This window comes from Tenrec ecaudatus, chromosome 10 (assembly GCF_050624435.1).
Source record: "Tenrec ecaudatus isolate mTenEca1 chromosome 10, mTenEca1.hap1, whole genome shotgun sequence".
NCBI classification, from domain to species: Eukaryota; Metazoa; Chordata; class Mammalia; order Afrosoricida; family Tenrecidae; genus Tenrec; species Tenrec ecaudatus.
In genome coordinates this window covers 84,664,225-84,688,938 of record NC_134539.1, presented here as the reverse complement: position 1 = coordinate 84,688,938, position 24,714 = coordinate 84,664,225, and the positions used below count along the sequence as shown (strand labels likewise).

General features: G+C 49.4%; 1 protein-coding gene across 1 annotated transcript; it reads left to right on the top strand.

Annotated features, from left to right (window-relative positions):
* The first annotated feature begins 1,418 nt into the window (after positions 1–1,418).
* On the top strand, positions 1,419–21,272 carry TP53 (tumor protein p53). The gene is made up of 11 exons (XM_075560867.1): positions 1,419–1,570; positions 15,665–15,766; positions 15,955–15,976; positions 16,067–16,300; positions 16,695–16,881; positions 16,962–17,074; positions 17,290–17,399; positions 17,658–17,794; positions 17,894–17,967; positions 19,791–19,897; positions 20,311–21,272. Exons 2-11 carry the CDS (start codon positions 15,693–15,695, stop codon positions 20,390–20,392), a joined length of 1,140 nt encoding a protein of 379 aa, XP_075416982.1. The 5' UTR covers positions 1,419–1,570; positions 15,665–15,692; the 3' UTR covers positions 20,393–21,272.
* Positions 21,273–24,714: the final 3,442 nt, after the last annotated feature.

The following is a 24,714-nucleotide window of genomic DNA, read 5'->3' as shown; positions in this document are numbered from 1 at the left end:
GTCGAACCCACCAGGGACTCTGCTCCCGTAAAGTTTGTACGGCCTCAGAAACCCTAAAGAACAGACCTGCTCTGTCCTATCCTGTCTTTGGCTCTGAGAGTGTTGCACAGCTTGCTTCGCAGGCCCCTGGTGGTGCAAATGTGCATTCCCGGGCAGTTGAAATCTACCCAGCAGCTGCGGATGCATTCACAGCCCCCGGTCCATTTCAACTGCATAGTGACCCCCTAGGGCAGAGTAGAACTTACTCCCTGGGGTTTTCGAGACAAACCTTTTTTTAAATCATTTTATTATGGGTTCATACAACTGTTGTCACCATACACACATCAATTGTGTAAAGCACATTTGCACATTCATTGCCCTCATCGGTCTCAAAACATTTCCTCTCCAGGAAGCAGACTGCTGCATCCTCAGGGAGCAGATGGTGGGTTTGAATCGCCAACTTGGCAGTTAGCTACCCAACGTTTCAACTACCGTGCCACCAGGAAGACCTGGACACAGATTACAATTCTCCTCCACAACACATGGTGGCCCTGAGTCATAACTGACTTGACAGCCGCAGGTTTGAGTGGTTGGTTGGTTTTAACTCTTGTTCCTTTTTCACTTGTTGCCCCCCACCTCCCAAAAAAAAAAGAACCCCCTGGTGGCTGGTGAGTTCCGCATTGGAATGCTAACCAGGAGACAAGCAGTTCCAAACCACTGACTGCCCCCAGGGAGAAAGATGAGGCTTTTTACTCTCATGAAGATTTACAGTCTCGAGAAGCCACAGGGACAGTTCTACATCTTCTATAAGATCCCTGTGAATCAGAGTGGCAGTGTTTCTTTGTGTTTTTAGTTTACTCCAAATGGTACTAGACATCGAGGAGCACCACAATGAATAAAATAATAGACAAGGTCTCTTGCTGTCATTGAAAGGCTTATGTTGCTGTGTACTGAAGCTGATGAACGAGGGAACCTTTTCAGGTAATAATAAGGCGGTGAAGGTTATCCGGGAGGATACAGTAGGTCGGTATGTCAGACAGCCTCCCTAACAGGTGCCAAGTTAGTTATGAGAAGGAACGCCTTCAAGCCACGTTGAGGAAGAAATGTTCCAGGCAGAGGGAAAAGCAAATGCAAAGGCTTTCTTGTTTTTGGATTTCTCACAATGGCAGGTATCTTCCTAAATGGTTTCCACCCATTCTGCTTGCGCCGTTCGGGTGTTTTGTTCTTTACTGCTGGGCCCTTTATTCCTGCGTTTTAATGATATGGAATATGGGTGGAGGCCTCTTCTGTAACTTCTGCCTGCTGCACGCGCGACCAAATCCTGTTCTCCTCCCCCCCCTGCTCCCCCCCCCAGCCTGCGGGCACTGGCTTGCCCTTACTTGTCATGGTGCCTGCGAGCCTTTTGCCAGGAGCCTCGCGGTGGCTGATGGGACGGGGAGTTTCCCTGCCCACGTGCTCACATTGGCGCTAAAAGTTCTCTGCTCTTCAAAAGCCCAAAGCCACCGTCCTGGGCATACCTGGCTGCAGGGCTCTGGGGACGGGGACCTAGGGTCTGTGCTCCCAGGACGGCTCCACCCCCCCTGAGGTTCAGGTAAGCTTTTCACAGCCTGAAGAGTCCGCTTTGCGTCCTGGGTTTTGTGCACCGGGCGTTTGGAGCCCGGGGATCGTGGGGGTTTGGGGGGGCGGGTGGCATCGGGATTTGGAGGATCTGACACAGATGGTCAGAATGCGGGAGCGGCCAGGCTCAGACACGGACACTCCGGGGCCGGGGTCGGGCACGTTGCGAACTTGGGAATGCGGGGGCTCTCGGCTCGAGCTTGCCAGGGGTCCCGGGCGGACCCCGAAAGGACCGGGCGAGGGGACCGGGCCAGCCGCAGCTGTGCGGGCAGTCGCGCTTCCTGCGCGGGCTCCGCCGCCGGCTCCCCGCGCTGCTGGCGGGGAGCCCGACCCCCGGTGCGGCGCGGGCGCGCGTGCGGGCGCTGTTATTGTTCGCCTGCCCGCTCGCACGAGCATTTCCGGCTTCCTCCGCCCGGGGCGGCCCACTGTTCACCCGAAGGAGGGGGCGCTCAGAAATCGCTCTTCCCCCCATTCCTTGCGGAGGGGAACTTCTGTCCCGCGCCCTTTCGTGACTTCCCAGGACGTCTTGGGATTCCCTTTGGAAAATTAAGGGTGTTTTGTTTTGATGCAAAGCCTGCAGCCCCTCCCCCTTTAAGGGTGCGCCCCACCCCCGGGCGCCCTGCTGGGGGCAAGGTGCGAGGCCGCGCGAGAGGTGAGAGGTGAAAGCGCAGCGGGACGCCGGAGCGTCGGCCGGGCTGGATGGGGCGACGGCGCGGCCGGCGCGCGGCTTAGGAGCAGGGTTACATCCGGCTCCCCGATTCGGACGCAGCCTGAACGTCGGGAAGCGGAAGGGGCGGCCCGGGAGGAGGGCCGCCCGGGGGTCCCGGTCCAGCCCGGGGCGCAGCACGGTTCGTGGCGGGGAGGCAGGGGCCAGGCCGCGGACAGTGCCTCCCCCGCCGGCTCGTTGCTCTGAGGGCGGCCGTGCACCGTGGGCACCTGGACCCCACTCAGCTGGCCACACACCTACAGAAATCAAAGTACTTTCATTGCCCTAGCAAAGTTTTCGCGTGCCTCTTCCTCTTCAGCCCCGGACCTTAGGCTTCTGTTTCTGCCGCATCAAATAAATCGTGCCTGTTCAAGGACTCCACATAAATTGAATCCTACAGATGTGTCCTTTTTTCCCTTTGTATTCGGCTTCTTCCCAGTATTTGAAATTCTTCCATCACACATAACACTTCTAGTGAATTCTGTTGCACTGTTTAGACTCGCCGGCGATTGTTTATCCATTGTCTTTCTGATGGCCTTTGCTATTGGAAGCACCTTATTTTTATTAATAAAGCTGCAATGAAACAGTCTTGTACAGTTTTCTTTATTACTCAAGTTTTCCTGTTTCGTAGAGAGGTACTTAGAACTGCTACATCAGCAAAGAGACAACGTTTTCCAAGGGTCTACTTGATCAGTATCCTTCCCAACCCGTAATGCCCTCAGTCTCATTGTAGTGGTGTTTCTTCTTAGTGGTGATTTGCATTTCTCTGTTTTTGTGTGCTCTTTGGCCATTAAGTCATATGTGAAGTGTCTCTTCAAGTCTTGATTTAAGAAAAAAATGGTTTGACTTTTTGTCAAATTATAAAGGTTCTTTACAAATTCTGGATATATCCTGGGTCAGGTACATATTATCTCATGACCTGGTGGTTTTTTGTTTGTTTTTGCCTATTTGTATGTATACTAGTGTTTGTGAAGAGCAAAAGACTGATTTTAATAAAACCTCATTTTATCATATTTGATTATTTGTATTAAGTATTTGCAGTATCCTCTTTAGGAAATTTTTGCTAACCCCATGTTTATTCTCTTCTAAGACCGCTATAGTTTCATGTTTTACATTTAAGCTAATGTGCTATTAATTTTTTAAAAGACAATTTGCATATGATATGGGGGAGTCAAGGTTCTTTTGTTTCCTCCCTGTATGACTTCATTTGTTGAAATAACTCTTTTTCCTACTGTGTTGTTTTAGACTGGGGGGTGTAGTTTATTTGTATTTAAATGAAAAATATATATTGTTTGGGTTTGATTCTATCATCTTAGTGCTGTTTTCTGTTTATCTCCAGTGCTCTTTAATCTTCTCTTCAAACATTTGATGAAGAATCGATACCAATCTTATGTAGACTCTCAGAAAATAGAAGAAAGGACCTTTCCCCAACACACTTGATGAGGCCAGCATAAACCTGGGACCCAAACCAGTTAAAAATATTACAAGAAAAGAAAATGTCAGACCAAAGCTTCTGTCAACATCTTTTGCCCCCAAATCCAACAGTGGTAGCATGGAAGGGATAATTGTACACTCACACCTTGACCAGATGGGTTGCAATATTGGTTTAACATTCAAAATTCGAGGCATGTTTGTTTGTTTTTAAATTGATCAGTGTAATGGTCAAAATGAAAGAGTTTATGTTATGTGCCACAAGAAAAATGTCACACAAAAACCAGGTACTCGAATCTGGTAAATGCATTCACGGTCAGTTTGCCGTCAATAACATCTTAGTGGACAACTAGCTTTTTTTTTTTTCTTGTACGATCAGGAACTACAGATATTTCACAGAGCAGTTTGTACACATGGCATCCCTAGGTGGCTAAAAGTTCAGCTGCTAACCAATATGTTGGAAGTTCAGACCTATCAGAGGCACCTAAGAAGAAAAGCCTGGCAATCGCCTTCCCCAAAATCCACCACTGAACCCTTATGGACCACACACCTGCTCTTGCACACGTGGATTCTGACACTCCTGTGTTTTATTTTTTCTACAGATTTTCTTTTTCACCCAACTTGTTTTGTTTACAAATGAACCCAGACCAAACTCACTGCCATCAAATCAATTCCAACTCATGGGGCCCTTATAAAACAGGTAGGGTTGCCCTGTGGGTTTCCGAGACAGTAAGTCTTTAGGACAGTAGAAAGCCTCTTCTTTCTCCTAAAGAGCAGCTGGTCGTCTTGAACTGCTGCTGACTTAACACTTAGGAGCCCAACAGAACCCACTTCGCCACCAGGGCTCATCTGTGTTTTTAAACTACTTTAGTAAACATTTCTTGTGACTATGCCACTGTTGAGCCATCCCTGGACTGATGGTTACACCATCCCCCACCCCTTGCCATTCAGAACAACAGTGACGTGAACTGCTGCCTGCATCTGCCTAGCGTTCTGGAGCCCTGGCGGGGTAGAGGGTTACAGGTCTCTTTCCTGTAGGTTCATGAGTGGGAATCAACTCGATGGCAGGGAGGCCTAGAATTGGTTTTGCTGCGTTGTAAGGTATGTCTAAGTAGGTTGTGCATTGGGCTGCAGATCACAAGGTCAGCCGTTGAAAACAGCTGCCTTTCTGGAAAGGTGAGGCAGACTTTCTACTCCCGTAGAGTCACAATCTCAAAAACCTGCACGGGCAGTTCTCCTTGTCCTACTGCAGTGGTTCTCCACCTTCCTCACGCCACAACCCTTCGTGCAGTTCCTCATATGGTGGTGACACCCCCCCCCACCAACCACAATATTCTCTTCATTGCTACTTCATCACTGTCATTTTGCTACTGTGATGAATCATCGTGTAAATATCCAGTGTATCTTCATTGTTACAAATTGAACATCATTAAAGCATTAGTGATTCATCCTAAAAACAATATGTAATTATAGATTGTGAAATACTTATTTCTAATGACAAATCAATGAAATTTTGTCTTGAAGCATGGTGTGTCCTGGGTAACAGTCTTCACGCCGGGGTACTAGTGTTTGGGCAGACCAGCCTGGAGACTGGATAGAGATCTCGGTTCTTAAGACCATCAGAAATGTGTTTTCCCATGGTCCTAGGCGATCCTTGTGAAAGGGTCGTTTGACCCCTCCCCCCCAAGGGGTCGCGACCCACAGGTTGAGGACCGCCGTCCTATAGGGTCACTAGGTGTCAGTATTGATGTGATGCATTGACAGTTCCTTAATGTGGTTATCTTACATCTTATCAGCCACTTCCCAGAATCCCTCTTTGTTTTGCTAATCAAATAGTTTTTGTTTTTTTTAACTCTTATCACAGTCCATACATATACATACATCAATTGTATAAAGCACATCTGTACATTCTTTGCCCTAATCATTTTTTTTCTCCTCTTTTCTTTTACATTTTATTAGGGACTCATACAACTCTTATCACAATCCATACATATAATCAAATAGTTTTTCAACAACAATTTTGTGTCAGTTTCTGGGTGGGTCCATAAACCTTTGGGACCTTAGGAACATAATTATTTGATCTTGGATATGACTTCAGAGAGCCCAGGTTCAAATCCTTGCACCTGCTCCTTGCTCCTTTATGAATCTGGGGAAGTGACTGTTCCTTTAACAAGCCCCAGGCCCCTCATCTGGAGATAATACTGACCTTCCTGGCTTTCAGAGAGGATTAAAGGAGCCAAACCAGTGAAAGCATTGAGCCCTGGGACACACCCATCAACAATCTCCAGTGTGTTCTCAGCAGGGCCTGCCCTGTTCTGAGTCCCAGCATTGTTGACTCCTCCTGGTGGAAGGCCCTTTGGAAGATCCTGGGGTGAACCTCTGGCAATTATTGTACCTTGGCTACTTGGCTGGCTGGTACCTTCTCTGAAAAAAAAAAATACATATATTGCTAGTGATAGCCTACTCTTAGAAACATTGAGATTTTAGCACTTGTTAGGCGCCATCGAGTTCAGACTCATTGAATGAAACACCTCCCAGCTCTGCTCCGTCCTCAGTTGTTCGTTTGACCCCATTGTTGCAGCCACTCTTGGCCGTCTCATGGAGGGCCTTCCTCGTTTTCACTCTTCCTGCTGTTTCAAGCACTATAGCCTATTCCAGGCACTGATCTCAGTCATTGTCCAAAGTTACATGAGACACTTCTGTTTTTATTTGGGGCTCTTACGGCTCTTATCATAATTCATACATATATCCATTGTGTCAAACACATCCTTACATATGCTGTCATCATCTTTTTCAAAACATTTTCTTTCTACTTGAGCCCCTGGCATCAGCTCCTCATTTTCCTCCCTCCCTCCCCTACCCCCTTGATAATTTATAAATTCTCTTTTTTTTTTCTCCAAGTTTTAGATCGACGGCTGTCTCATTTCACCCACTTTTCTGCTGTCCATCTCCCTGGGATGGGGGCCATAAGTCGATCATTATGATAGGTTCCCCCTTACTACTCCCACACCCCCCTTTCCCCTCCTAGTATCACTGTTCCCCTTATTGGTCCTTAGGGGTTTATATGCTCTGGATTCCCTATGTTTTGGGCTCTTATCTGTACCAGTATACATGTTCTGGTCTAGTCAGATTGGTAAGATAGAATTGGGGTCATGGTAGTGGAGTGGGGGTTGCATTAGAGAACTAGAGCAGTGGTTCTCGGCCTTCCTAATACTGTGACCCTTTAATACAGTTCCTCATGGTGGTGACCCCCCAACCATAAAATTATCTTCGTTGCTACTTCATCATTGTAATTTTGCTACTGTTATGAATCGGGCGACCCCTGTGAAAGGGTTGTTCAACTCCCAAAGGGGCCGCGACCCACAGGTTGAGAACCGCTGAACTAGAGGACGCTTGTGTGTTTCGTCGGTGCTATGCTGCACCCTGCCTGGCTCTTCTCTTCCTTGAGGCTGCTCTGACGGAGGGTGTCCAGTTCACTACTGATGGGCTTTGGGGCTCCACTCTTCTCTCTCATTCCCATTGCTATGCTTCTTGTTTGTTTTGTTTTGGGTCTTTGATGCCTGCTACCTGATCCCATCGGCACCTCGTTATCACATAGGCTGGTGTGCTTTTTCCGTGTGGGCTTATACTTGTACTTTTTCCAAGACAGATTTATATTGGCCAACACCATCATTCAAATGCATGGATTCTTCCTCAGTCGTTAGTCAGTGCTCAACTTTCACATGCATATGAGGCCATGGAAAATACCATGGCTTGGGTTCATGGCTTGAGTCAGGTGCACCTTAGTCCTCAAGGTAACATCTTCGCTCTTCTGCACTTTAATACAATGCATCCTTTGAGCTCTTGACTGCTGTGTCCACGAGCATTGATTGTGAATCCCAGCAAGATAATAAATCCTTATCAACCTCAATCTTTTTCTCTATCATGATGTTACTTACCTACTGGACCAGTTGTGAAGGTTTTGTTTTTCTTGATATTGAGTTGCAGTCCATAGTGAAGACTGACTGCAGTCCTGCAGCAGGCAAGGTTGTGTCATCTGCATATCACGTCACGGGCTATTGATAAGCCTTCCTCCAGGCTTGATGTCACATTTTTCTTCCTTTGCTCCTCGTGCAGATTGAATGACTAAGGGTGGAAGGATACAACCTCAGAGTACACCTTTCCTGATTAAAAAAATCGTTTTATTATCATAATCCATACATACATCAATTGTGTAAAGCACATTTGAACATTCATTGCCCTCATCAGTCTCAAAATATCTGCTCTCCACTTAAGCCCCTGGCATCAGCTCCTCATTTTTCCTCCCCCTCCCCGCTCCCACCTTCCTCATGAACCCTTGATAATTTATCAATTATTATTTTGTCATATCTTCTTTTCACTCACTTTTCTGTTGTTCGTCCCCCAGGGAGGAGGTGATATGTAGATACTTGTAATCAGTTCCCCCGACCTTTCCTGATTTTGAAGCACACAGTATTTCTGTGTTCAATTTGAACAAAAGCCCCCAGCTCTGTGTACACGGTCCACGGGAGCCCAGTGAAGCGTTCTGGAGTCCCCAGCCATGAGCCACGCAGTCAAATGCCTTTGCAAAGTCGATAAGACACAACCTTTTTTCGGAGGGAGGCGGGCGTGGTATTCACATGAGCCAAGACCTAGCTGCCATCAGTCGTGAAACCCCTTGTTGCACATCCTCCGAATCTGGCTTGAATTTCTGGCAGCTGCACCTGTTCAATAATCTGCAAAATGTGACTTGCTTATGATCTTGATGATCTTGCTCGATCACTTCTGCATTGTATGGCGTCACCTTTGGGATGAGTACAAAGACGGATCTCTTCTGATCGGTCGGCCAGGTCTTCCCAATTTCTTGGCAAAGACAAACGCAGGCTTCCAGTGCTTCCTCGACATGTTGAAACACTTCCGCTGATTTTCCATTAAGTCACAGGCTTTGTTTTTTGGCTAATGCCTGCAGCATAGCTTGGGTTTCTTCCTTCAGTACCATTGAGTCTTGATCCTACACTACTTTTTTATTATTACATTCGACTAGTTCTTTTGGGTATAGTGACTCTGTATTCCTTCCATCTTGAATTAGCACCAACCGAATGGCAATGCGTTGGTTTGGCTTGGTTGCATTTGCTTTTCCTTTTACTCTACAGTCAAGAGCAAGTTTTACAGTCTCTTCTGACATGCACGTTGATCTATCTTTCCTGTCTTTTAATGACCTTTTATTTGATGTTTTCGTGTTTGCATGATCTTGACGTCATCCCACAGCTTGACACGTTTTCAGTTATTGGTTTCAGCAAATCAAGTCTATGCTGGAGTTGTTCTCAAGTTTCAGGTAGAATATACTCAAGGTCATATTTAGGCTCTCGTGAACTTGATTTAATTTTCTTTAGCTTCAGATTGCAGATGAGCAATTGGTGGTCTATTCCACAGTCTTGTTCTGGCTGCTGATATTGAGCTGCTCTATCATGTCTTCCCACAAATCCAGTCAATGTGATTTCTGTATATTTGATCGGGAGAAGTCGATGTCTGTAGTCATTCTACTGAAAAAGATATTGACAATGAAGAAATTGTTGATCTGACAAGAACTCTATCATTGGCTCTCTAACTTCTGTCACCAAGGTCATATTTTCCAACTGCTGTTCCTTCCTCTTTGCTTCCAACCTTTGCATTCTGATTGCCGTTACTGATCAGTGCAGTTGGTCATAGTCTCTGATTTCTTCATCACTAGCTTTAGTGGTTGGTGTGTAAGTTTGAAGAATAGTTGTACTGACTGGATTTCATGGTATAGGGATGGAGAGTTTCCCATCACAGGCGGCAATGTATCTTGTAATGTCCTTGTTGATGAAGAATACAACCATTCCCGTTGAATTTTTCATTCCCAGCATAGTAAACTATAGGATTGTTTGATTCTCAATGATCAGGACCAGTCCACTGAAGCTCACTGATGGCTAAGATATCGATATTTTTACAGACCATTTCATTTCTTGACCATTTCCAACTTTTCCTAGATTCATATTTTGTACTTTCAAAGCCACCGTGTCTAGACATTTAGAACTGTTTGTTTTCATTTTGAGTCATAGTTTGAGTGCTTGCCAACCAGAGGGGCTCACCTGTCTGGCAGGGCGCCACCACTAGTCGTGATGCTTCAGTACCTGCCGACATCTCTGCCATTCCTCAGGCTTGGTGTGGCCGATTCCTCAGAAGTGGACGGCCTCTTCTTTTTCCTTCTTCATAGTCTGTTCTTTGCTTAGAGGCTTTGAAACCTGTTCATCTTGAGTGACCCTGTTGGTATTTAAAAACACCAGTGACAGTCTGAGATGCTCACCTGCTTGGCACGATCGCTGACGACAATGGGTGCACAAGCAAATGCGCTGAAGAAAGCTGATGGTGTCCAGCTACCAAAAGATATAGCATCTGAAGTCTTAAAGACCTGAAGATAACACCAAGGCAAAGCACTGGGGGAGTGCAGTGGAACAGCAAGGGAATGGAACGGCAAGGTTCCCAGGGAATGCTGAAAGTGGACTTTGGGGCCAGGGCGTGGTACCCCAACAGATTGGACTGGAAAACACTCCTAAAGGCCAACAAATGATCCTTGAACTAACTACAAACTTTTCTTTCTTGGAAAAAAAAATGAAGATAAATAAACAGCCATCTAGCTGAGAGATAACAAAACCCACATGGAAGAAGCACACCAGCCTGTGAGATGACAAGGTGTCGAAGGGATCCGGTATCAGACATCAAAGACAATAAAAAACACCATAGCATTGTGAATGAGGGGGAGTGCGGAGTGGGGACCCAGGGCCCATCTGGGGGAAATTGGACATCGCCTTGCAGAAGAGCCATGGGGAGGTAACAAACCAGTCAGGGTGCAGTGTAGCAACGATGAAACATACAATTTTCCTCTAGTTCTTGAATGCTTCCTCCCCGCCACTATCATGATCCCAATTCTACCTTACATAATCGGCTGAACCAGAAGATGTTCATTGGCACGGATGGGAACTTGAAATACAGGGACTCCAGGACAGATGAGCCCCTCGGGAACAGTGGTGAGAGCGGCAATATCAGGAAGGTGGAGGGAGGGTGAGGGAGAAAGGGGGAACAGATGACAAGGTCTACATGTAACCTCCTCCCTGGAGGACGGACAGCGGAGAACTGAGTGTGGGAGACGTCGGAAGGTGTAAGATATGATAAAATAATAACTATAAATTATCAAGGGTTCAGGGGAGCGGGGAGGGAGGGGGAAAATGAGCTGATACCAAGGGCTCAAGTAGAAAGTAGGTGTTTTGAGAATGATGATGGCGTCATAGGTATGAATGTGCTGGACACAAATGATGTATGTACGGATTGTGAAAAGAGGTGTATGAGCCCCTAATAAAATGATAAAAATAATAATAAAATATAAAAACACCAGTGATGCAGCTTCCAGCCTCGTGGCAACACACGGGCCGCCACCACGGCACCGACAGTGCTAGCGCCGTAATCCAAAGGCATGAGTTCTTCGTCAGGCACCCATATTCCGTGCCCAGCTTCCACATGCACAGGCGGTGATTGGAAAACACCATGACCTGGGTCAGGCGCACCTAGTCCACATAGTGACAGCCTTGCTCTTCGGCACGCTAAAAAGATCTCGTGCTGCTTCCGTGAGCGCTGGTTGTGGATCCCAGCAATACAAAATCCCTGGCAACTTCAACCTTGTCCGGTTGTGAGGACTAAAGTGACAGAGAGTGCCCCTAGGGTGATGGGGTTGTGCACCTCTGAGGAAGAGCCCTGGTGGGAATCCACCAGCCACTCTGTGAGAGAAAGAGGAGGCTTTCTGCTAGCATAAAGACTGACAGCACCCCCCACCTCCAAACAATGAACAACGTGAGTGAGGGGGAGCGCGGAGTGGAGACCCAAAGCCCATCTGTAGACAATTGGACATCCCCTTACGGAAGAGTCACAGGGAAGAGACGAGCCAGTCAGGGTACAGTACAGGACCAGCAAAACATACATCTTCTAGGTCTTTATTGCTCGCTATCATGACCCCAATTCTACCATACAAACCGGCTAGACCAGAGCATGTACACTGGTACAGATAATAACTTCAAGTTCTTAACAGATAAACCCCTCAGGACCAATAATGAGAGTAGCGAAACCAGAAGGGGAAGGTGGAGGAAGAAAAGGGAACTGGTCACAATGATTTACATAGAACCCCTCCCCAGGGGCATGAACAACAGAAAAGTGGGTGAAGTGAGACAGCGGGAGAAGAGGACATGAGGAGCCGATATCAAGGGCTCAAGTAGAAAGAAAATGCTTTGAAAATGATGATGGCAGCATATGTACAAATGTGCTTCTCACATGGCAGAATGTACGTACGTATGGATTGCGATAAGAGCTATACGAGGCCCATTGAAATGATGGGGGGCGGGGGATGTATAGCCTCAGAAACCCACATGGACCATTCTTTGCTCTGGGATCGCTGTGAGTCAGAATTGGCATGAGAGTAGTGAGTCTAGACCTGTGCGTAAGGAGTCCTGTGAGTCAGGCAGTTCAAAGTCCCTCGGCCGATTCCTGAGAACAAGATGGGGCCGTCCGCTCTTACAGGGATGTACCATCTCAGAAACCCTCTGTAGTCAGAATCCACTCAGTGGTGGTGAATTATGAGTGAGTGGGATGGCCTGAGTGGCACTGAGACCAGAGGTTTGCTGAACAGCCCCTTGAAAGAGGTGAATTTGCATGCAGGAGGGCGCTGGGAGCAAACAGACAAAAACCAAACTCACTGCCCTCCAGTCAGCAGGTCTGCAGGATGGAGTAGAACTGCCCCCTTTGAATTTCTAAGGATGTAAATCTTCACAGATCTAGAAAGTCTCATTTTCCTCCTAAGAAGTAGCTAGCGGGTTTCAAACTTCTAGCCTTGCAGTTAGGAGCCACAAGCCGCTGGCCCATAATCACAAACCTCACTCTAAAGAAATAATTATTAATATCATGTTACCAGCGGTTCTCAATCTGTGGGTCGAGACCCCTTTGTGGGTCAAGCCTTTCACAGGGGTCACCTGATTCATAACTGTAGCAAAATGACAGTGATGAAGTAGCAACAAAAATAATTTTATGGTTGGGGGGGTGTCACCACAACATGAGGAGCTGTGTGAAAGGGTCACGGCATTAGGAAGGTTGAGAGCCACTTAACGCACGTTGGAAGAAAGCCTGTCAATCCGCTTCCCCCAAAATGAGCCATTGGAAACCCTGTGGATTGTAAAACTTTTGACTGTACAACTCTTCTTGGTGTGGTTGAACTGTTGAATGGTATGTGAATTCGATGCCAGTGAAACTGTTAGGGAGGGGGAAGAAACCCCTACAGAGCACAGGTCTACTATGACAGATGTCATTATGAGTCAACCCGGTGGTATTCGATGGTGATGAAACAGCGACTGATCTCTAACTTGGTGCCAGACACTTTCTCAATTCCTCAGGTTCTCAGGATAAGCAGATGAAGTCGGGCTTATCCTCAGAGAACACTGGTGCACAGAGAGGCTAGAGAACCTCCTAAAGTTGCCGGCCTCAGAGCCCATGTACCGGGGCTGCCTGTGCACCTGGTCCTGGTGTTTCCACTAAAACTCGCTGCCTTCAAGTTGATTCCGCCGCGTAACAGCCCCATAGGACAAGGCAGAGCTGCTCTGTGGGGTTTTGTTTTTTAACTGTTATTGACACACAATCCACATATACAATTCAATAGCTCAGTCGTATCAAGAAGAGTTGTACAATCATTACCACAACCAATTTCAGAGCAAGTTTTCCCCCGTGATTAAATCCCTTTTGACATGAGTTGTGTGATCACCTTTAGTTCGGGTGCCTCCTCCCAGATACATTGTTTGCTGCTCCCCACTCCCCAATCTCCCCTATAAATGCTCGCATCAGTCATCAGCCCATGTGTCTACTCCTGTGCTTCACAAGCTGGAAAACCCACGGCAACAAGATAAAGGTACGGGTGGAATAATAATAATAACACAAAGATAAAAATACAAATAGTAAAAAAATTAAGTACAAATAGTAAGAAAGAAAAAACAAATTTAAAAAGTGAGTTGGACTAAGCCCTCTATACTGCTGTGTGAACTAATTAGCTATTGTACTCTTTCTGGCTGTATAAACCTATCCATATAGAGAGAGAGGGAGAGAGAAACGACCGCTGTGGATATTTTAAAGGCCGGGGAAGAATTTTGCCATGGAACTAACAAGAAATATTTGCACCTAGAAGAATTTCAGGTTGGGTCAAGAGGGAGATCAACTGACCAAGGATCAAGTTTGATCCAGTATAATCACAGTGACAATGGTCCCTATCTGATAGTGAGACCCTTGCCTGTGGCCAGTGGGGATCTGCCAATAGCTTATTCTGATTAGATAATCTACAGATGGTGTAAGGCCCCTTGGTAAGTCTTTATGGGAGCAGAAAGCCTCATCTTTCTCCCAAGGAGCAGCTAGAGGTTTCAAACTGCTCATCTTGTCGTTAGCGGCTCAGTACGCCACCGGGACAAATTGAAGTTCTGTGCATGAGGAAGCAAGAAAGTTATTCCTCTATGAGGCTATTGTGTTTGTTCCCATTTACAGAGATAGAAAGTGGATCATCCAAGGCCATTACCACAAATTGAAATGATGGCACAAGGGCAAAAGGTCTCTGGCCTTCCGTCTCTCCCTCCGCTCTCACATGCTCCCTCCCAGGAAGGCTGCCCTTTTCGGTGAGGGGTGTCATCCATCAAGAGCACAGGCTCCCAAACTTATTTGACCTACCACCCCCTTTTCAGAGGGGTGGAACTACTCAGCGCCCCCTGGCAATTAAAAATACAATCCAGGATAAAGTAGAGGTATCAGCTTTTGCACACCCACCCCTGGGTCATTCCAGCCACTCCACCCCACTGTTCAGGGGCAATGTCATCCACTTTGGGAAACTCTGATCTAGAGGGACCCTGGATGTTCTTACCAAGATCAATGTTTGAGGTTGCTCTTCTTGCTTCTCCCAGCTCCCCCTCCGTGCACGTGTCAGGTCCATTCCCCCTCCCTGCCCTTCTCAGCAGCAGTTGGAGGGCTATGACAGGTGGCCCTTTCCGGAAAACCTTTCTAAGGCCCAAACCTCAGGCCTTAATAGATTACAGAAGAGAGAACCCCAAAGAGTAGACAGAAGCCATGAACACCTTACTGAGATGTTTGACAGATCCTGCTTTTCCTTAAAACCAAAAACAAACACAAGCAAACAAGTCATTCCGTCCCCTCCCCAGTCTACCTTTGGTAAGTTACTTAATCCTCTCCAAAGACTTAGCTTTTCACCTGGTGACAAGTGTGGTTATCGGGACAAATAAGCTAATCTTTGGGAGAGGATTTTACAAGCTCCTTTCAGTACATAAGAGAAAGCTGCAGGCCAACATGCCACTGTCCCCAGTGGCCACTGAATAGATTTCAGTTGTGTCAGAGTAGAACTGTTCATCCTGGCTGGGGTGGTGGGGTGTTTTCTTTTATAGAAGTAGATAACCAGGCCTTTCTTCTGCGGTCCCCCTGGTGGGCTCAGAACTATAACCTTCCTGAACCGTCTAGACCACCCAGGCACTCCTGGGCAGCAGCTACCTCATCTTTTCACAGGAAGGCGGCTGGAAAGAGGATGCATTCTGGAAGGCTAATGAGTTTGGCAGTCGGGAGATTGGCAGTCCCTCTTGGTTTCCCGCAAAGCAGGGTGCTGGCGGCACGGGTTGGGGAGTTGGGTGGGCAGGAGCAGCCTGAGTTGAGGATTTGAGGACAGGAGGTGTTTTGAGTGCGCAGTCTTGCTCCCAGGAAGTTGGGAGGGGACCCAGTCATGGCAGATTCTCGAGCTGTGCATCAAACCTGGACATTGTTGGGGTGGAGGGGGGTCCTGCCCTGCAAGGGGACTTGAATTTGGCGTGTGATGCCGGCTTCCCTTCCCCCACACAGTGGCCAGACTGTTCTCCTGGGAGGAGCCATGGAGGAGCCCCAGTCAGATCTCAGCACCGACCTCCCGTTGAGTCAAGAGACATTTTCATACCTGTGGGAACTGTAAGTAAAGGCCTGGTGGGCAGACTGGATTCACTGCCCAGTCTCCAAGTGCTGCCCCCTTCCCCTAACTCCATTCCCGCCCCCTCCCCTCCTTCCCTGCTTCCCTGCGTGCTAGCAGAGGGCTGTGGACGGGCAAGGCGTCATCATGGGTCAGAAACCAGGAGTCACTTTCTGCTTTTGTCTTACAGCCTTCCCGGGGACCCCGTGCTGGTAAGGACAGGGCAGGGGGCACTGGGGCCTCAGGGGTGGGGGACAGGCAGCCTGGCCCCACTGCAAACCAGCCCTCCTTTCTGCCAACAGCAGTCTGCCTCGATGCTTCCCGAAACGGAGGTGGTGGACAATCTGCCACTGCCGGACGTCTCTTCAGACTGGTTAGAAAACCAAGGAGGCACTCAAGGGACGTCGGCGCCCCCCACCCCAGCCACCTCCTGGGCCCTGTCATCTTCCGTGCCGTCTCAGAAGACCTACCCAGGTGTCTATGGTTTCACTCTGGGCTTCCTGCATTCTGGGACAGCCAAGTCTGTCACCTGCACGGTGAGTGGCTCTGAGGACCTACCTTGGCCTGGCCTGTTGACGACCGGCTGGGGTCCCCTGGGCTTGGCTCCTCTGCAGCCCTCACTTCCTGCCAGTTGGTCTAGATTTCACCCATTTAGTCTGTGACCCCCTGACTTCTCCCCAAGTTGAGCTTCTCCACCCCACCTTGCTCCTGCTCTGCCTACTCTCAATGTCTGTGGGTTGGTCTCAGGGGGACATGAGACCCCCTTTTTCTTCCCTCGGGACTAGCAGCTGCCAGGATGTAGACCCCTCACCCTGTCAGGAGCCATCCGCCCAACTCGGTGCCTGGTTTTCAGAAGGCGTTTCTGCAGGGTGCTGGTCCATTTGGGCCCTGGACGGTGCCCCTAACCTGCAGCCCCTCCCTTCCCCGCAGTACTCCCCCGACCTGAACAAGCTGTTCTGCCAGCTGGCAAAGACCTGCCCGGTGCAGCTGTGGGTCGCCACCCCGCCCCCGCCTGGCACCCGTGTGCGCACCATGGCCATCTACAAGAAGTCCGAGCACATGACGGAGGTTGTGAAGCGCTGTCCCCACCACGAGCGCTGCCCTGACTATGTCGATGGTGAGGGGCCAGGGCTGGAGACGGGACGGGGCGGCTGCCCCGGGTCCCTAAGCCCCTAATGTCTCCCCTTTGCTCCTTAGCCCTGGCCCCTCCTCAGCACCTCATCCGCGTGGAAGGAAACCAGCGCGCTGAGTACCTGGAAGACAACGTGACCCTGCGGCACAGCGTCGTGGTGCCCTACGATCCACCCGAGGTCTGCTGTGGTGGGGGGCTCTCGGGGAAGGGGGCGTCACTGGCCATGGGGGGGGGCGTTCTCCTGCCTGTTAGGTGTCCCGCCCCCACCACCTTAAGAGGTACACCGACGAGGCGGGTTGTCCCCATTCTGCAGTTGAGGGCACGGAGGCTTACAGAAGCGAAAGAGCTCCCCGGGGCTGGGGTAGCCTCACCTTGAACCTGCCTCCCTTCCAGGTTGGCGCCGACTGCACCACCATCCACTACAACTTCATGTGTAACAGCTCCTGCATGGGGGGCATGAACCGGCGGCCCATCCTCACCATCATCTCCCTGGAAGACTCCAGGTAGGGACCCACAGGCCAGCCTTCCCACTGGCACACGCTTCCCACCTTTCACCTGCCTGGTTCTGTCCCCTAAGCCCGTCCCTCACTGCTCCCGCCCCAACTGCTCCCTGCCGCCCATCCCATCCCAGGGAACGCCACTACAGCGCCCCCCACGTGTCTTTTCCCTGGGGTCTCAGAATGTCTGGGACAGGAAAGAGCAGGGCCGATGGAGTCTGGCTTCCACACTGCCTCCTCCTTCCCTCCTCTCTCCCTGGATAGTGGTAATCTGCTGGGCCGTAACAGCTTTGAGGTGCGGGTTTGTGCGTGTCCTGGGAGAGACAGGCGCACTGAGGAAGAAAACTTCCACAAGAATGAGGAGCCTTGCCCCAAGCCACCTCGGGGGAGCACTAAGCACGGTAAGCAGCCAGACAGGAGTGCGTGGCAGAGGCACAGAGGGTGGAGTTCTGCCCACAGTCTGCCCAGTCCCCTCCTCACCTGCCCCTGCCTCTCCACAGCCCTGCCCACCAGCACCGGCTCCTCCACCCAACCGAAGAAGAAGCCACTGGATGAAGAATATTACACCCTCCAGGTACCACGTTCAGGGGAGGTGGATACGCGTCTCTTCCCCGCTCTCAGTGGGATTGGATAAGCCAAGGCCAGGTGTAGGCACAGGGGCTGTGAGGTTTGCCTTTTTCTTTTCTTCTTAAGACCCGATTTCTCTCCCTTTCTTCTATTGACTGTGGTTCAAGTCAACCCGTGCATAGGCTTATTCCAGACAAAATGTGCGTCCCCCAGACCGTGCAACGGTGGACGGCTGTCCATCAATTCTCTCCGGAGTTCACTTGTCTTAGGCTCAACGCAGTACCTCTGAAATAAAGATGTCCGGTCCAAAGGTATAGAGAGGTCAGCTCAGGTAGCTGTCCTCGGGGGTTGGAAAGGCTGCAAAAGGAGATCTTGAGAGGTTTTCCTGAAGGACGTGAGGCCATCCCGAGGGCTTCTCATGGAGAAGTTGGAGAAAATGGAAAACCGTATTGGAAAGGCCAGGAAGTCTACACCAAAGGATGGTGTTTTGTTTTGTTTTTTCCCATCACAGCTACTCACCCTCTCGTTTTCGAGGGGAGCAAAAGCTGTCCCTGAGAATTTTGTTAGGGACTTTCCTCTATCTGCCCTCCAGCCCTGACCTCATCCCTTTGTCAAAGAACAGTGGGAAGGAACGCGATTTTAGCCCCTCGAGGATGTAGGTAAGTCACAGCAGATAGTTCTTTGGAGAAAGAGCTGGAAACACCTCCTTTAGAAGTCTATACACTAGATAGAAGGTGCATCCAGAAACAGCTTGGGATTTTTGGTTTTGTGTAATAAAGGCTTCCACGACTTTTTAGCAATGCGTTTAACTTGCCCTCGTATATCAGGTTGAAAAGATTGAAGCTTCGAGCCTTTCCTTGTTGGCTGTTTTGCTAGAAATCAGGACACTCAGCGTCCAGGCAGGAGTGGCTCAGAGGCCATGACGTGTGCCACGACTTTAGACCGTAGTACAGATGGTTTAAGAGAGAGCAGTAGGTGATTCCGACTGCAGCACCCTCCGCCCCACTGATCACTTCCTTGAAGCACTTCCTCCCTGACCTCAACCACCTGAAGTTCAGTTAGACTTCAGCAGCAGCCACCCAGGCATCTGGGCGTTAGGCACTCTAAATTCAGGAGTCTGTACAATTCCTAGCCCTTCAAACTTGAGACGCTAACGGACCTTTGTCCTTCATCGTTTGCCTTCATAGCCTTGCTCTGAATCGGGCCCCTCTGAGCTCAGTCAGGGAGCCCTGGTGGCCTTGTGGGTTAGGCTGCTCGCCTTGAGGTCCCTGGTTCAAAACCACCAGTCACTCTGAAAAGAGAGGTGAGGCCGCTGTCCCTGTAAGAACTTACAATCCCAGCACTCCTATACTGTCTCCCTGGCCTTGGAATCGGCTCCCTGGCAGCGGGCTTGGGCTTGGTTATTGCCTCAACTCACAGTTACCCATAGTTGGTAACCAGAAGGGATAAAGGAAGAATTCCCTGCACAAGACTCCCATCTGTCCCTAGGAACGTGCCAGGCTCTCCTGTGCTGAAAAGTCCTTTGCAGTTTCTGGAAGCCCCCAGGTTCAGAATCCCTTCCTCACTGGGGCCTAATGCATATGCATGATGCTATGAATATGCATGACTGACTCTGCACCCTTTTCTGAGGCCTGTTGCCAGGGTAGGGTTGGGGACTCCCCAGTTATGTGCACATTTTTTTATAAAGTGTTGCCTGGTGATTTTAGAAAACAAAAGGTACCTCAATTGACGGGGAATTCCAGGGTCTATTTTCAGAAACCAGAGACAAAAGGCCAAATTTGGGTTCTTTATCCCACGGCCAGTGTTTCTCTTTCCCCCCGCCCACTGCAGATTCGTGGTCGTGAACGCTTCAAGATGTTCTGGGAGCTGAATGAGGCGTTGGAGCTGAAAGATGCCCAGGCTGGGAAGGAGCCAGAGGGGAGCCGGGCTCATTCCAGGTGAGTGGCCTGGGCTGGGCTCCCTCCCGGACACATAGAAAGCCACGGAATTCTATTTCCAATTCTACTTCTATGGTTAAAGCAACGGATCCTCTCCAGGGGGTCCACACGCCGTCCTCAGACACGTCCTTTATTATCTCCCACCACTTCGCCTTGTACAGTCGCCTCCCTGCCCCAAGCACAAGGACGATGGGGGAGTCCTATCTGTGCCAGATTCCTAGGCCTCTCATTGGTAAAATGAGCTGAATGAAGATTAAGAGTTTAGTAGGCACAAGTACCCTCAGGTTCTCAGTCAACCTGGCTTGTGGGTGCGGTTACAACTTCAGCCAAAGTTCCTCTTGCCCCAGGCTCAGGCCTGGGACCCTCCCGCATGTGTGATGCCCACCCCTCTTCCCTTTGTGTCTCCTCTGCAGCCCCCTGAAGGCTAAGAAGGGGCAATCTACCGCCCGCCATAAAAAGACCACCTTCAAGAAAGAGGGGCCTGACTCAGACTGACGCCGCCTCCATGTCGGTCCCCCACGTATACAACCCCCGCCCCCCATACCCCTGCCCTCCTCCTCCTAGACTTTTGAAACTGGGGTGCTTGAACCCTGCTTGGCACCAGTGTGCCTCCCAAACACCCAGGAACTCTCTGTACCCTCTCCTAAGAAGTGGGACTGCACGGGCGGGGTTTTTGTTTGCTTGCTTGCATTTTGAGGGGGAGGGCCGCTGGCACACTCCTGAGTTCAGCTCTTCTAAAGAACCCTTGGGAGATAGGAATACGGTCGTACTTGGGAGAGTTACAATTTCCAACCAGCTTTCCCTTCATCGGAAGACCCACATCACCAGCAGACTCGTGAGGGATGTGGCATGCGCTTTCTCTGTGAATGCTGATCCCTACCTCACACCGATCCCTACCTCCTGGGCTTGCCCGTGTTCGACGGGAACAGAAGGCTGAACGAATAACCGAAAGGGCCCCAGCTGCCTGGCCTTCAAATCCTCGTGGGTTATGGTTACGTGGCATCTGGGTCTTTTCTTTAGGGGTGCTGGACCCTTATCCCCGCTGGTGGACAGGCCGATTGGGCAGCTGGTTAAGGGAAGGGCCTTGTTGTGCCCCTTTTCTGCTAGCCTAACCAAGCCCTGTCTGGACTCTTGGTAAGCTCGGCACCAGCAGGAAACCCATCTCACCCCTTCCCATGCCCTGGAGGAATCCAACTCCAACACTGGATCTGTGTCCAACACCATCTGTGTCACTGCCCCCTGACACTCAGGGTCTCCGCACTGTGCAAGGGCACATCTGCCTGTTCTTCCCCTGTGCCCCCGTCCCCTCACCCCCTTTGTATACCCCATTTTTATATCCAATTCTTATTTTACAATAAAACCTTTGCTACTTGCATGCCTGAGGGATGGGAACCAAGGGTGGCCCGCAGGTACAGGAGTGAGTGAGGAGATGAAGTTGGGAGGCCGCCCCTGAGCCTCCCCCCCAGGGAGTGTGGGCTGGGGGGCCCAACGCTGGGGTTCCGGGAGGGGAACAAAGGCTGGAGAGCGGGACAGTTTTCGGGCTGCGTGACAACCAGGGAGGGGGGTGACTCCATTCATAACTCAGGAACCAAGTGTCTCCCCCTTGCCAGGGCTGGCATGAGGTTCTCCCCCGCCCCTGCTGCCCCCTCCCTCCACGGATTATGGGATTTAAGTGATTTAGCAAGCCTGAGCTTCTGGGGTGGCCATCTGCTCCATAGGAGAGGGCCAGGGTACCTGGGTTCCCAAAAGGAAAGGGGGTGGGTGCTATTGGGTGAAAGGGAGGCTTGCCAGGGAGGGAGGGCTCCAGGGACGTGGGGGCAGCTAAGGTGAGGGTTGGGAGGTGGGACTGGGGCCTTCCCAGCACCCTCTCATCCTGGGCCTTGTGCCAGGTGGTTGAATGAATTGAAGCTTTAAACACTGCCAGAAAAACCTTTCAAAGGGCTTCTTAGGGTAGGGAGGAGAGTTGGAGTTGGGGACCAAAGCACACCCCCACCCAATCTTCCTCTTCAGAGCTGCCAGCTCCCAGGGAGGGGGGCTGGGGCAAGTTCTCCCCATCACCCGCAGCTGTCTGAGCCAGCCAGTGCTTGGTGGAATGGCCCGACAGTGGGGACAAGGCCTGTCCTGCCTCCTCCCCTAGATGGGAGGAGGGAAGGTGAAGGTCCAGGTGGGGATTCTGAGGTCACTGTCCTGTCCATCAGTCCATCCGCCAAGATGAAACACCAGTGAAAGCTCCCTGTCCGGCCTAGCGATCTCAGAGGACTGGGAAGCCACCATCCTCCCTGGCCTCAGCACTACCTTTTTGGTCTCTTGTACATTCTGCCCCGAGAGACCTAGCATCGCTTCCTTCAGGGACCGTTAATTAAGCCATCTCCCTACACACCCAACATCTCCGCCAACCAAAGCTCTTCCAATAGTCCCTCCCTGGGGCTTTTGGGGATGGACCCCCTTGGAGTTCCCTTCCTGGCTGGTACCCACCCTCACATTGCCCTAGATCGAGCCCCATGCTCTTCATTCCTACTGTACCCCAGAAGGATGCATTCTGGTGTACTTCTTTGTGGACTGAAAATGACAAAGCTAGGTTTAGTCCCAGCTCTGCTGTGAGCGGTGTCATCTTCAGAGTGCACTCAGCCTCTGCTTCCACTCACTCCCTTTAGTGGGGTAGTCACTGGCGCCTGACTCTGCCAGGCTTCGGCCCAGATTGACCCCTGACCTCAAGCTTCTAGGGCAGCGGTTCTTAACCTGTGAGTCGTGACCCCTTTGGGTGTCCAACGACCCTTTCACAGGGGTCGCCCAATTCATCCCAGTAGCAAAACGACAGTGATGAAGTAGCAACGAAAATAATTTTATGGTTGTGGGGTCACCACCACATGAGTTGCTGTCTGAAGGGGTCTCGGCATCAGGAAGGCCCTGTCCCGAGACTTCTGGAATCATTTCTTCCAATGTCCTAACTTGAAATCCAGACTTACAATCTATAACCTTAAGTCATAATTATTTTTTCTCTTTCTGATTTCAGCAAAAATCTATACTTACTGTACTTTGGAGAAAAAATGTGTGGCTTAGGGGCTTTTTTTTAATCTTTAAGGAAAGGGAACCTAGGATTCCTTCTTCAAGTTAAAGCTACAAACTTCAATGATCGACACAGAAAGCAAACTTGGTTCAAAGCGTAAATCCCCCCAAAGAGACTTTTTATTGAGGTATATTTAAAAAGGAGAAAGGTTAAAAATAAAAAACAAAGCCCATCAATTTATAAAAAACCTAAAGTTATGCTGCCCTCACTAAGATGAAAGCCTCATAAAGGTATACATGTATATGTATACGTATCTATCTTAGCACCCACTCCCTTTTGTTTAACCTACTGCCACTGAGTCCCTTCTCGCAGTGATCCCAGTCTTTACAGAAAGGACCCTGGTGGCCTGGAGTCAAGCGTTGGACTGCTGACAGCAAGGGGAGTCGTTCAAAGCCAGTAGCTGCCCCTCAGGAGCAAAGTGAGACTGTTCCCATAGCTTTACAATCTCAGAACCCCTGCCCAGGATTCCTGTGAGCAGGAATCCATGGGGAAACAGCCTGCTAAGTCTTCCCATTCCACTCGATGCCCTGGCAGCCTCCACTTTCCCCCACTAAGCCGCTGGTGAATTTGAACTGCCAACCTTACAGTCAGTAGTCCAGTGTTTACCCAACACTGATTCCAAATCCTGGTCTTTCCATTAATGCCTGACTGTGTAATCGCGATGCCACCAGGAAGAGCGTATTAATGTCTAAATCTGAATGTAAAATCTAAAGAAACAAGAAGGCACCAATGAATTGCCCTAGGACCAGGTAGGGTTGATTCTAGGCGCACAAAGCTGGTTGAATAGTAAATCAATCTATCAGTGTAATTTATTACATCAGCAGGAAAATTTATATGATCATATCAATAGATGCAGAGAATAATTTATTAAATTTCAGCAACCCTTAAAAACAGAATCTTTAAAACCAGTAAGTCATAGGGGAGGCAGGGAAAAAAAGGAAACCGAGCTGATTCCAGGAACCCAAGTGGAAGGCGAATTTTGAGAATGACGAGGGCAACGAATGTATAAGGGTGCTTTGTTCAATTGATGTATGTATGGATTGTGATAAGAATTGTATGAGCCCCAATAAAAAGATTTATTAATTAAAAAAAATTTTTTTAATTGAGAATGGAAAAAAAAACACAAAAACCAATAAGTCATAAAATACCAGTAAGTCAATATTTTCCTAAGTGGGGAAAACCAATCATTTCCATTAAAAGCAAGAGCTAGACAAGAATGTTCGCTGACACGGTTTTAACTCCAGAGGACCAAAGTAAAGCAAATGACAGTTGTGTATGTGATGATGGGTTGAAAACGCAGACTATGAAGTTCAGCACTCCCTACCGTGGGGTCACAGCAACCCCAGTGACCGGAGCAGAGCCATTTCCGAGGCTGCACTTTTTTTTCCTTTAAATCATTTTTTTCCTGTGCCAATTCCTTATTATTTTTTAATTGTTTTATTGGGGCTCATCACAATCCAAACATACATCCATTGTGTAAAGCACATTTTGTACATTCATTGCCCGCATCATTCTCAAAACATTTGCTCTCCACCTAAGCCCCTGGCATCAGCCCCTCATTTTCCCCCCTCCCTTCCCGCTCCCCCTCCCTCATGTGCTGCAGATTTTCCTCCTGTGGAGCACCTCCTGGGCCATCAAGGAGGCTTAAAACAAACACTGTCCTCAAGTTAACCCCCAACTCATTGTGATCCTACTATGTCAGGGTGTCTGAAGCGACAGGCGCTAGAGCACCGCTGCCTTGTGAGTTTCT

Coding starts and splice junctions, on each gene's coding strand:
- TP53 (XM_075560867.1), top strand. CDS start 15,693: ATGGAGGAGCCCCAGTCAGATCTCAGCACCGACCTCCCGTTGAGTCAA. Junction 16,882..16,961: donor CTGCCCTGACTATGTCGATG/GTGAGGGGCCAG, acceptor TTTGCTCCTTAG/CCCTGGCCCCTCCTCAGCAC. Junction 17,795..17,893: donor TCGGGGGAGCACTAAGCACG/GTAAGCAGCCAG, acceptor GCCTCTCCACAG/CCCTGCCCACCAGCACCGGC.